Genomic DNA, 14,199 nt, shown 5'->3' with positions numbered 1-14,199 from the left:
ATTGAAGCTAAGTGTAAAGTGGTAAAGGAGCTAACGAGGAAAATGTCAGATACAGTTTGCTTAGGAATTAAAATATGCCACTTCAAAGAAAAGTGAGATCTAACATCAAAGTTTTTCTATCCATCTATAGATATTATCCAGAGCTATTTTTCCAGTAATTTTTGTTTTCTCTCTCTCTCTCTCTCTCTCTCTCTCTCTCTCTCTCTCTCTCTCTCTCTCTCTCTCTCTCTGTCTCTCTCTTTGCCCCCACCCCACCCCCTCCCTCCGGTATGTCCGGTATGTCCATTGTAGATATCTTGTGTCTTTTCTTCAACAGTAACCTTGCCCCACCTTTGTGCCACTCCTGGTTTATGACACCTTTTTACTCTCTGGACCAATGTCAATATTTTTATTTACTCTTATGTAACCTGTTTAAATGAAAATGTTGTTCATTTGGTCAGATTCAACTGTTGCTACCACTGCTGAAAGAGAGATGTCATTTGGCGATAGTTCACTTTTTTTTCTTTATATATCTATGCTAAACTAGTTTGGCAGAACAGAAATGAGTTCAAAATAATGAACATAGTTAATACAAGGGTACAGAGCAAAAAAGAAAATTCATTGCATTGCCAATATCTGTTTCTTTATATGATCTGACACTTCTCGATTAAAATGTATTTTGAATTTCCATCTGAATTCCAAATTTTGACATTTCCTCCGTTAACAAATTTGTCATAGCTGCCAGGAAAAAAAGAAAGAAAAAATTGAAATATTGGTTTGAAATAGTGATCTCATAGTAACAATTTAGTGTCATTGCTCAATTTTGATTAGATGTATTTTCTTTCTCCAGTGCACATTACCTTTTTTTTTTTCCTCCCCTAGAGTAGAAATAAAGTAACCACATTGCAGTATCGATTGATTGATTTTTTATTGGTCCATCTTTATCACACTACATAAATTGTACAACTGTTGTTGGAAGGTCAAAATGAGGACACAGTTATGTTTAACATCAACTAAAAGAAGTGAAAATAATTAAATAGGTAGATATTCCTATGACATAAGGTATCAGTAACTATTGAATTTCAGGTCAAAAGAAAGTTACAGTAATACACAGTATCAGCAAGATAGTAGGCAAATTAAAAATTAAGTACCTATTCTTATAATTAAATTTTTAGATAATGTTTTTATTAAATGGTCAGAAATTCTTTTACAGGCTAGAAACAATGATTTGTTAGAAATGCATTTAATTTCGATTTGAACATTGCATTGTAGCAAGTATTGAATAAGATTTAGATTGATTTGATTAATTTTCTCAACAGTTACATCATCAGTAATTCGAAGCAACTGGAAAAAAATTGTCCCTAATGATACTGTTGTTGGGACATACACATTAACCTACCATTCCTTCTTTGTTGTTCTGAAAATGCAGTCGCTAATTAAATGAATAATATTTATGTCTCATCCAGAGGAGCCTCAGCATACTTGGAGTCTGTTAACATGTATTTAATACAATGTGTAAATGATTGACATTCAAGAATAACTTTGTAAGGGTGTCTTTGGTGTGAGCTTAACATGCTTGTTCATTTCAAAAAGTGTCTTAACCTTAAAATAGTGGTGAAAGTGAGGGGTCACTTTCATGACCTGAGAGAGAGAACTTGCAAGCTTGATCCGTACTGTCTGAAGATAACAGACTGTACTTGAGGCAAGACCATCACAGAGCGGATGAGAAAATCATTTTATATCTGCTCTGTGATGGTATTCTCTCATGTACAGTTTATTCCCTATGTATCTAATTTATTATCTGTGTATCAACAGTTGTTTGGTATTTTATTCTCCAAACTGTACTGTTCATTTAAGCTAATGCTCATTCTCAGATTTCAGTGAACTATACATGAAGTTCAGTAGATGCAGAGAATATTCTTTAAATGGTTCGTGTGCATGTGTTCATGTATCTTTAGTTGCACCTTTGCATTCAAAAAGTTTGTTGAAGCAGCATTATTAGTGCTCTGAAGATCTTGTGTTACGAGTAAGTAAATAATATAAAAGGTTAACATACTTCTGCTGTTCTTGAAACTCTACAGTCCACAAATTAGGTTGAGTGAGTGTATTAATGTTGAGTGTAAGGTTGTTGCTCATGGTTTTAAACATTTACATAATTTTTTGTCTCTCGCATTATAGTGGTATACGACGGTTGCCCTCGGAGTTTTGCTGGTGGTCTATGGTGGGAACGCACTAAGTTTGGACACATTGCTCTAGAATCATGTCCTAGTCATTCACAAGGCAAAGCTTCTAGAGCATGTGATGAAGAGTTGGGAGGTTGGCAAGAACCAGATTTATTTAATTGCACATCAGACCCTTTCCTCGATTTGCGGAAAGTGGTATGTCATTAATTTTACACTTTTCAAAGAAATTTTTAAAGTAGTTGTCTGTTTGTACCAAAATCATTGTGACAATTCTAAACACATTTAATTAGAGCTTCTTCTATTTTAAAGCACTGTATTTTCATCGTGTCCTGCACTTTACAGCTGATGCAGCTAGAGGGAGGGGACTTGAGTGTAACAACATTTGTTGCAATAAAGGTTGCATCTGACCTACATCGTGCAACCAATAAAACAGAGATGTTGCATGGAGCAGATGTCCTCATATCACAACAGTTGCTAAGAGAGCTTATGATGCATGAAACTAATGAAAATGGTCTTAATCTCACACACAGTCAAGACAAGGATTATATCAAGGTATTCTACAATTACAATTTTTGTGTGAAATTGTGGCTTTGTTGATTAAGACACCTGTGAGAGGTTTGTTGGTGAGTCAAAAGAGAGTGTACCTGTTCATTAAGTTATAATTTCCTTTGTTCTCCAAGTAGATGGTAATCCATACAAGTTTATTTCACTGTCAGTCCCTTTGAAGCTGCATGGACTGGCTGATTGACAATCTTCATTCTTTGTAATGTCTGTTGTTTTACTTTTTGGGTATCTATTTACCAGAACAAACTTACAACCATTAGGACAAGTGAAACTATCTGGCTTTGTGCTAGACTTGGTCTTGGACCTGGGATCTTGTCTTTCTTCCAACTAGAGGAAGGGGACTTGGGTGTACTAACAATTGTCACAATGGCCAATCGTGGCTCTTGCTGAGTGAGCTATCTAGGCACAAATCATCCTCACAGCTTTACTCTCACAAGTATATTTATCTACCTTCCAATCTTCACAAAGGTTCACTTGCATAACTTGTGAAACTAGTGATCCATTTCCTCTGGGAGTACTAGTACTGCAAGGTATGTGGGAAAATTTTTGTGATGATTGGAAAGTAGGAGAGAGATACCTACAGATCAGAAGCTGTGAAGTTGTGCATCTGGCTCAATGATCCTGCACAACCCTACAGTTACCCTCAATAGAGAAGAAAAGGACTGGACACCCATACATAATACCAGCCTAGGGCATGACTGATCCACCTCCCTACTGTGGGACTGTACATCTGAGACATCTGGCCAACTGCACGCAGATGTACGATGATCATGAGCCATTGGACAAATTCTGCACTTGCCTACAAAGAGAACCTAACTCTGTTGATCAGAGTTCCATTCTAAATCTTCCCTTGCCCACCCTCTTCTTGCACCATGATGCTGCAGCAGTTGAAAGAGTACTGAAAAAGAGGTTTTCAACCAAAAAATATAAAGGTTTAAATAAAAGGTTGGAAAGTTTGAGGTTTGCTGCCAAGTTGTCATTTTACTGTCATACTGTTTTGACTAATATCCCTAGTCATCTTCCTCAGGTTCTCACCATTTGGGCTGCAACCCATGGGACACACTGAATGCTGCCCTGGGGCTGTTACTGAATGAAATCATAGCGCAGTATTTTAAGATGAGCCAGAAGGCCATGTGAACCATAAAAAATGTTATAAGTAAGAAAACAGTTGCAAAACAGTGCAACTCGGCAAAAAATGTCCTAATAGACGCTAATCTATGAACAGAGGGGGAATGTTGATCTGTTTTCATATGTGGTTTAAGCAGTCAGAGTGCTGGATCTCATTCTTTATTTGACTTGAAGCCTTCACCCTAGCTAATTAAAACATGCCCTACTCTAATCTTGATTGTCACCTTTATCACATTTTTCCGGAAGTGTGTTACCTGCACCACATTGCTGCTATGTTCATATTGCATTTCATGCTCGCGAGTCTCTCCATTATATTATATGATTGTGATATGTTGTATAATATTTTGTATGGCTTGGCATATCCTTTTGGCTCTTCTTCATATTTTTCTAAGATTTTTATTTTTTAGTGGCAGTGGAAAACAAATTCTAGGATGTTGTGTCCTGTACACAGTTTAAAGCCAGGAAGATCACAAGCTATGCAAAGTATTAGGGTGATGGAATCTGTTTTTGAACATTTTACATGAAATGATTGCTTAAAATTGTGCACTTATAATTACAAAAGCTCAGACACAAAACACATTAACAAATGAGCAAGTTATTATGAAGACATTGATTTCTTTTTACCTCTTACATCCTGATCAAGGTTAGCAGAACACTGACTTATAATTCCAAGACTTTTAAGACCTACCCTGTTAAAGAGAGAGCATCATGTGTTATGATTCACAAATACACTAGTTCTTTTGCAACCACTGCTCAGTTTTTATGCTACATGGTAATCACCATGCTATAAGGACAGGTTCATACTAGTAACACAAAATACCTGTCCATTAAAGTCTACTCTGTATTATATTAGCTGTGATAATGATGTCTGCTTCACCACATGAATAACATTGATTTCAGTACAGAAAAATAACATATTGCAACTAACTAACTTTGGCATCATTATCAATTTTAGTTTCTTATTCTGTTTTCACTTGTTTTGCTAAATTAACATAGTATCTAGGAAATGGTTGAATCTTAGACAAATTGGCTATTTCGTTGAGATTTATTCTGTAACTTAGATTCTTTATCGACAGATTTTGCTTTGATGAATATTGCTGATGATGGATGATACATGGTAGTTTGTAATAGGATGTGGTGTATTTCTTAGGACAATGTTGAAATATCAGATGTGCATAATGCATATGTAAGAGAGAGATAAAATGGCTCTGAGCACTATGGTCATCGGCCAAGAGAGAGATAACTAAAATTAGAAATAAAAACCTATCTTGAGAATGATTAAGTACATGAAAATTAATGATTTTTCTGTGGTTCTTACATGTATAAAGTACACACAATGAATATCTTTCTCTTTCCAGAATATGGTGGAAACCACAAGTATCATTTTAGATTCCAAATATGAGGAACATTGGGAACGCATTGAAAGCCTAACTGGAGACACTGCAGAAGATCTGCTCCAGTCTGTTGATAAATACATTGCTACATTAACCAAAAGTCAACAAGACACTTACACAGATCCATTTGAAATTGTTGCTGACAATATGGGTAGGTTTGTGCACTTTATGGTTATTATTATTACTATTAATGTTGTTATTGTGGTATAATGTACCCTCTTCCAGGCACTTAATTATGAATCACAGAGTAATTATGAAGATGTAAAAATTTAAAACTACATTTTTTGTCCTGTTTTATAACTTTAGTCTCACACCATAATTAATCTTTCATGAATGTCATTCACTGTCTGCCATATTGAGTACTGAGACAGTTTTTACTTTTTCCATCAGAATAATATTATAAAATTTCAGTATGATTTGACAACTAAACTGCTATACTAGCTGCTCAGTGGAATTTCTTTCACTTATTGTTGCATATGTCTCCCCCCACCCCCTCCCCTCCCCCCTGACAGGTTATTTATTTTTTAAGTGCATTGGAATGCACTGCAGAAGCAATTATCTTTACTCACTGCAAAGTAATTATTCCCTAGAAATTACATAGTAAACAGAGCTGCCCTACCATCTGCTTTTGGTATAACTTCATCACCATCAACACCAGCAGCCATTTGACTTGCATAGCTGGGTAAAGACATCCTCTAGACTTTTCCTTTGATTAAATTTCTTACATAAGTAGCAACAGGAAAACATGATTTTAATTTATGAGCAAATTTGGTGTTACTATTTACCAAAACCAGTGTTATTTTTTTCCAAAAATGGATTTTTTTGCTAGATTCATTATTATTTATGAAAATCAATTCGATCTTGTTTTTGCCAAATTCGTTGTTAGTTTTTGCAAAATATGGTATATTTGTTTGTCAAATTTGGTGTTACTTTTTTGCTAAATACGGTATAACTTCTTTGCCAAACTCGGTGTTACTTTTTGGACAAATTCAATTTTTCTTTTCCAAATTTGGTGTTATTTTTTGCCAAATTTGATGGTACTTTTTGCCAAATGCAGTGTCATTTATTTTGCCAAAGTTGTTGTTGTTGTTGGTGGTGGTGGTGGTGGTGGTGGTGGTGGTGGTAAGTTCAAAGACTAGTTTTATGCAACTGTCCTTGCTACTCTAACCTGTGCAAGCCTCTTCATCTCCGAGTAACGAGTGCAACCTACATCCTTTTGAATCAGCTTACTGTATTCATCTCTTGGTCTCCCTCTGTGATTTTTTACCCCCCCCCCCCCCCCCCATGCATCTCTCCAGTACTAAATTGGCTACCTCTTGGTACCTCAGAACGTGTCCTACCAACCAATCCCTTCTTCTAGTCAGGTTGTACCACAAATTTCTCTTCTCCCCAATTCCATTTAATACCTCCTCGTTAGTTATGTGGTCTACCTGTCTAATCTTGAGCATTCTTCTGTAGCACCAAATTTCAAAAGCTTCAAATCTCTTCTTGTCTAAACTGTTTATCATCAATGTTTCATTTCCATACAAGTCCACACTCCATACAAATACTTTCAGAAAGAACTGTACTCGATGTTAACAAATTTCTCTTCTTCAGAAATGCTTTTCTTGCCATTACCAGTTTACATTTTTATCCTCTCTACTTAGACCATCATCAGTATTTTGCTTCCCAAATAGTAAAACTCATGTACTACTTTAAATGTCTCATTTCAGAATCTGATTCCCTTGGCATCATCTGATTTAATTTGACTACATTCCATTATCCTCATTTTGTTTTTGTTGATGTTCATCTTATGTCACCTTTCAAGACTTTGTCCATTCGGTTCAACAGCTCTTCCAAGACCTTTGCTGACTCTGACAGAATTACAATGTTAGCAGCAAACCTCAAAGTTTTTATTTCTTTGCCATGGAATTTAATTCCTACTCCAAATTTTTCTTTTGTTTCCTGTACTGCTTGCTCAGTATACAGATTTAATAATATCGGGAATAGGCTGAAACACTGTCTCACTCCCTTCTCAACCACTGCTTCCCTTTTGTGCCCCCTCAACTCATAACTGCCATCTAGTTTCTGTACAAATTGGAAATAGCCTTTTGCTGCCTGTATTTTACCCCTGCCATCTTTAGAATTTGAAGGAGAGTAGTCAAGTCAACATTCTCAAAAATGTTGTCTAATTCTACAAGTGCTTTAAATATACGCTATGCGATCAAAAGTATCTGCACACCTGGCTGAAAATGACTTAAAAGTTCATGGTGCCCTACATCAGTAATGCTGGAATTCAGTATGGTGTTGGCCCACCCTTAGCCTTGATTACAGCTTCCACTCTTGCAGGCATACATTCAGTCAAGTGTTGGAAGGTTTCTTGGGGAATGGTGCCCATTCTTCATGGAGAGGTGCACAGAGGAGAGGCATCGATGTCAGTCGGTGAGGCTTGGCACAAAGTCAGTGTTCCAAAACATCCCAAAGCTGTTCTGTATGATTCAGGTCAGGACTCTGTGCAGGAGAGTCCATTACAAAGCTGTTATTGTCGTGTAACCACTCCTCAACAGGCCGTGCATTATGAACAGGTGCTCAATCGTGTTGAAAGATGCAGTCGCCAGCACTGAATTGCTCATCAACAGTGGGAAGCAAGAAGCTGCTTAAAACATCAATGTAGGCCTGTGCTGTGGTAGTGCCATGCAAAACAACAAGGGGTGCAAGCCCCCTCCATGAAAAACATGACCACACCATAATACCACTGCATCCGAATTTTACTGTTGGCACTACACATACTGGCAGATGACTTTCACCAGGCATTTGCCATACCCACACCCTGCCATCGGATCACCACATTGTGTACTGTGATTTGTCATTCCACATAACATTTTTCCACTGTTCAATTGTCCAATGTTTACGTTCTTTACACCAAGTGAGACATTGATTGGCATTTACTGGCATGATGTGTGGGTTATGAGCAGCTGCTCGACCATGAAATCCAAGTTTTCTCACCTCCCAACTAACTGTCATAGTACTTGCAGTGGATCCTGATGCAGTCTGGAATTCCTGTGTGATGATCTGTATAGATGTCTGCCTATTACACATTACGACCCTCTTCAACTGTCGGGGTTCTCTTGTCATTCAACAGACAAGGTCGGCCTGTATGCTTTTGTGCTGAACGTGTCCCTTCACGTTTCCACTTCATTTTCACATCAGAAACAGTGGTCTGAGGGATGTTTAGAAGTGTGGAAATCTCACGTACACTTATGACACATGTGACACCCAATCACCTGACCACATTCGAAGTCTGTGAATTCCGTTGAGCACCCCATTCTGCTCTCTCATGATGTCTAATGACTACTGAGGTCACTGGAATGGAATACCTGGCAGTAAGTGGCAGCACAATGCACTCAGAGTGGAAAACATATGTTTTGGGGGTGTCTGGATACTTTTGATCACATAGTGTAGGTTTACCTTTCCTTAATTTATCTTCTACGAGAAGTCATAGGGTCAATATTGCCTCAAGTGTTCCTGCATTTCTCATGAATCCAAACTGATGTTCCCTGAGGTCAGCTTCTACCAGTTTTTCCATTCTTCAAAATGGATTCGTATTAATATTTTGCAACTGTGACTTATTAAACCGACAGCTAAGTAATTTTCACATGCATTAGCACCTGCATTCTTTGGAATTGGAATTATTAATCTGGTGTTATATTGTCAAATTCTAGATTGTTTTTTTTTTTTGCAAAATTTGATGTTTTTTACCATATTCCATGTTTCTTTTTACTATATTCATCGTCAAGTCGAAGTCTGTTATGTGGCAAATGACCTGTCAGTTTAGGGATTGTATGCAGACCTCACTGTTTAGAAGATTGTAAGTCAAAATGCCATTTTCACATTCAGTAACTCTTAGTTTCAAGTATTAGTAAACTGACATCCTCAGATTTATAACATTTTTATTTGCGAAAATCTCAAATTTAGCTATGTCTCGCAAAAATTACCAGTTTCAAGTTATTTCACTTGAAACTGCTAATTTCACATTATTGTTTTTGTGAAATTTTTGTGTCCTTACCTATTGGCACCTATCCTGATCCTACATGTTGGTACTGTTATTTGTTCACCTTCTTTTAGGTGATCCTTTTTGTCTTTCATCATCTCTTGAAATGCAGTAATGAGTTCCATTGGACCATCCACTATCCATTCACCTGTTTACATGTCATGCCTAGCCCCATTTCATTTTCACTTTTGTGATGAGTATGTTTTCCCCTCTAACCTGTTACCTGATAAATTTGTTTATCATTGTTTTTATTATAACACATTTTTAAGAATTAGGCAGGAAAGAAGTGGTGATGTTTTACTCCTAAAATTACTTTGACGCTATTTACCAGAACATTTTTATTGTATGCATTAATTTTTAATACAATGACAATTCTTCTTGTACGGTATGCTGGGCACGAGTGCAAGAGAGCCATCACAGTAATCAGTATTATGCTTCAGTGGGGTCCCATTTCTGCTACACTTCTAAATGGTACCTTTGAAGCCATGAAACATATTGGACTGAGATTGTCATCAGTAGTCACTTCCATTCTTGCAAATATAAGCTTACCTTGGCTCAGTATAGTAAGTTTTTGTTGTTGCTGCCAATGCGTGACTTAGATGCAGTACTAAACTGCTGCACCATGTGAACACTCTTTAAAAAAAGGATTATGGTCTTGGTGATACATAGCTGGTCATTGTCAAATGGTTGTTGTGATCATATGCAGATAATGAAAGTTTGCTAAATGTGAATATAACATAGTTTTCTCTTTTCAAATACGTGGCAATGGCATTGTGAATATAGATTAGTTGCAGCTTGCTGTCGGTGGCAGTGCAGTAACCAACAGTGACTGCATAGCAATCCTGATATGATTACTGCTCCTGAACAGGCACCACAATTCTGGTGTTGTGTGTCAGCGGAGCAGAAATCCATAATCATGTTACACTATGTGGGCACTGTCATTACAAGAAGCAGTAACACTGACTTGGCACTCTGATTCATTCATCATATTGTTTTCTGGTGTTGTAATATCTATTAAATAATCTTTTGTTAGCTGTTAATTCTTCATCTGTCTCTACTTAGATCAGTTAGATCAGAAGCAACTGAATATTTGTGGACATCTTTCATGTGTTTAAACATTTCTTAAAATAATTTTTTAAGAGATGCAATTTTTTAAATGGTTTGAATGGTTCTAAGCACTATGGGACATCTGAGGTCATCAGTCCCTGCAATTTTTTTATTATTTGCCCCATTTTAGTTAAATACATTGTTCCAAGAGGAGTGCTTCATCACAGTTTCCACACAATGGATTCACCCCATTGAAGTATTTCTGTGCAAGATCATTCGTGAAGCTGCTACATCATGGTACCTGATTATTCCATACTGGCCCTGTTTTGTGCTTCACACTCCAAGAGTGTTGTGTCATCTTGCTTCAGTACTTACAAGGAGCTAAAAGCTTTATAGTCCAGTCGACAAAGAAAATGTAAGCGAAAAAAATTGTTTACCCACAATTTTTTGTACAATGATAGAGGGGAAGCATCACGACAAAATTCTAAAAGGTGGGACCGGTGGGGCGGGAGGGGGGGAGAAGGGCACTTCGTTTAAAGGTTCCTTTTTTGTGTTTTTCATAAATATCTAAAAAATGACAGGTTGTAGGAAAAATGTTTCCCATTACAAAATTGAACTTCATCAAATCTCCTGCAAAGAAAGTTCATACTCATCATATACATTTTTTCTCCAGGACTAATAGTGTCCACATTGAAAGTAATGGAAGAGTTGCAGATTATTAAAAAATAGTGTTTCAGTGGTGCAAAATTAATCCTTATTGTTGGGTGAATTGGGTTAAGAAAAAATATTAAATGTGTGTGCCACATCTAAGTGCAATAGAATCACATTAAGGGATAAATTGTGTTCTGAGGGCACAACATGGTGGAAAGGTGATTTGCAGGTTACAGGCGTGAGGGAAGGTAGGCTGACAGATCGTGGTCATACTTCATAGGCTTACAAACTCAGGAACCAGTAGGCAATTCCCTTTTCTCTCCACTCCACTACATCACAGAAAGCAACTACAGGGTGCTGTGCTTCACAACGTTATACTGACCCTTCTGCGACTCACATAATGAATCACTGGCAGTAAAATGTGCTGACATAGTGGGGGGAGGGGGTTGTATGTATTTTCCACAAAGTGTGTCAACTCTATGTGGAACAAAGATATGAATTACCAATAATATTAATGCAAGAAACACATAAGGACAGAAATCATTTAAATCTCATGACACTGTTTTACCCTGTAAGAGGGGAAATTGATTTCTAGTCCTCCTTTATGGCAGCTTTAGAATTTTTCTGGGTAAAGCTTGCAGTTTACAGACAGACTGTACCTTCCTAGCATTTCCTGTCCAGTTCTTTCATGTGAATTGACAAAATATCTTTATTGAGTTCTTATTTATATAGTTGAAGTTATTTTAAGTTTATTAAGTGAGTAATTATTTCCAGTTGTTAAGTGAGCTATTATGTAAATAGTTCTTTGGAGTTTTCAGCTGTCTACCACAGTGAAGGTCCTGTCCCAGGTGTAACATGCCTGCAAAATGTATTCAACTATGTGGATTTCTTTGTCTCCACTATCAATGGCTGGAATACTTTTTGCAACATGAGAGTTATCAAATGTACAACCTCAGCTTCAGCTGTCCCACCTGAAGAGGTCCATTGGCTTAAATTGGCTATCCATGCAACAGACAAAGATCTCCTACATGTTATGTAATTTCAGATATTTCAGCATTAGCCATGAACATGATCAATCCTATTCCATCAAACATATTCACACCCATTTTGGAAGATGTACTCTGGATGTGTGGCAAGTGACTCTACTCAGTACAGCCCACTCTTCAAGTGCCAACAGTTCTTGAAAGGAAGAGATTTATGCAGCATACCAATAATGCAATTGTTGGTGAGAGAAGTGTAATAGCTTTCTGGGCATCAAGTAGTTCACCTCCAAGTGACTACAATATGTTTTGGCTTTACAATATGCTGTCAATGACAGACAGCATTCCATGTTTACCCATCCAGTCCCTTTCCTGCCTTCACTAAATAGTACACTGGCATATCTTACTTACAAATTGAACACTTTTTTGCCATTGTTCATGGGAACATTGTTTTACATATAATCACAGTTAACAACTGCAAATAAGTTCTCGCTTATTACAATGAAAATAACTCCACCGTATAAACACAGGCTTAGTTATGTTATTTTATCTGTTTAGATAAGACAACTGGGCAGGAAATTCTGGGGAGATATAGTCTCTCTGTTAATTGGATAGCAAGCATCTCTCACGGTGGGGCGAAGGTGTCTTTCCTGGAAAAATGTTACGGCTGTCATACACAATGACTAAGAATCCAGCTCCCTTCTAGCTGTATAGAACACTGTGGAGAGAATTACATAGTACCCATCTATATCAAACAATGGAAACTCCAGGTTGGAATGTCAACATTACAAGGAAAACATATATTACTACTTGCTGTAAGTTGCAGATGGGTACTTGTCAGAAAAGAAAACACACATACACATACTTTCAAACAAGCAAGCACACCTCATGCACACATGACCACCATCTCCGGCAGCTGGGACTGGAATACATCTGTCATGTAAAACAGGAGCAGCAGTCTGGAGGGGGCGGAGAACGGGAAGGGATGGCAGTGTACGGGTGGGGGGAGTGAAAAGTATGCAGGGATTAGACTGCCAATAGGTGCAGCATTAGGAGGCTGTGGGGCAGAGCGGTGGGGAGTGGACAAAAAAAGAAACGAGGAGGCAGGAGAAAGATGGCGGATGGATTGGCAGATGGCGTCTCACAAAGGGAGTGGGAGATCAGGCTAGGTAGGATGTGATATGACCGGGGGGGGGGGGGGGGGGGGGGAGGGAGTCTTGGGTAGAGGATTTGTGCAGTTCAGGAAAGCTATTGGGAGAGGGGAGGATCCATATGACTCGGGTTGTGAAGCAGCCATCGAATCAAGCTTGTTATGTTCAGCTGCATCTTGCGCCATAGAGTGGACAACTTTGGTTGTAGCCACAGTTTGTCAATGTTTGTTTATCATGGTGGACAGCTGGTTGATGGTCATACCAGTATAAAATTTAGTACAGTGATTGCAGCAGATCTAGTATATCACACGGCTGCTTTTACAGGTGGCCCAGGCTTTCATTGGGTGAGGGAGGAGGCTTATTCCACCCCATCAGAGGTTGGGCCACCTATGAAAGTAGACATGTTATGTGCCAGCTCAGCTGCAATCATTGCACAGCCTTTTATATTAGTATGAATACCAATTGGCTGTCCATCAGGACACCCGATAAGTCGAGTTCTTAGCCACATATGTAATAGCTCATTGAATCAGGGAATATTTCCTGACAGATTGAAATATGCCATAGTTAAACCCTTGTATAAAAAAGGTGACAAGACAGACGTCAACAATTATCGTCCTATTTCACTTCTGACATCCTTCTCAAAAGTGTTTGAAAAAGTAATGTACTCAAGAGTAACTTTACACATCAGTGAGAATAACGTTTTAACAAAATGTCAGTTCGGTTTTCAGAAAGGTGTTTCAACAGATAGTGCTATACACGCTTTCACTGATCAAATTTTAAATGCTCTGGATAGTAGAACATCAGCAATTGGGATTTTCTGTGATATCTCTAAGGCTTTTGATTGTGTGGATCATGAAATCCTCTTAGATAAGCTGAAGTACTATGGAATGAATGGTTCAGTACACAGATGGTTCACTTCATATTTAACTGGTAGAATGCAGAAGGTTGAAACAGTAAACCCACATAGTACACAAAGGGCATCAGATTATTCAGACTGGGGATGTATCAAGAATGGGGTACCACAGGGTTCTCTCTTGGGGCCTTTATTGTTTTTAATATATGTTAATGACTTGCCTAATTATATTCATGAAG

General features: G+C 37.8%; 1 protein-coding gene across 2 annotated transcripts in view; it reads left to right on the top strand.

Moving 5' to 3' along the window:
• LOC126274083 (protocadherin-like wing polarity protein stan) overlaps positions 1-14,199 on the top strand; it is a 358,480-nt gene that overhangs the window by 212,572 nt on the left and 131,709 nt on the right. For both annotated transcript variants that reach the window (XM_049977080.1, XM_049977081.1), the window contains exons 26-28: positions 2,158-2,357; positions 2,505-2,714; positions 5,213-5,399. In XM_049977080.1, coding sequence (XP_049833037.1) covers positions 2,158-2,357; positions 2,505-2,714; positions 5,213-5,399 — 597 coding nt within the window. The remainder of the gene's footprint in view (positions 1-2,157; positions 2,358-2,504; positions 2,715-5,212; positions 5,400-14,199) is intronic.

The sequence above is a fragment of the Schistocerca gregaria genome, chromosome 1, assembly GCF_023897955.1.
Source record: "Schistocerca gregaria isolate iqSchGreg1 chromosome 1, iqSchGreg1.2, whole genome shotgun sequence".
Classification (NCBI taxonomy): domain Eukaryota; kingdom Metazoa; phylum Arthropoda; class Insecta; order Orthoptera; family Acrididae; genus Schistocerca; species Schistocerca gregaria.
This window is presented reverse-complemented; position numbering and strand designations above follow the sequence as displayed.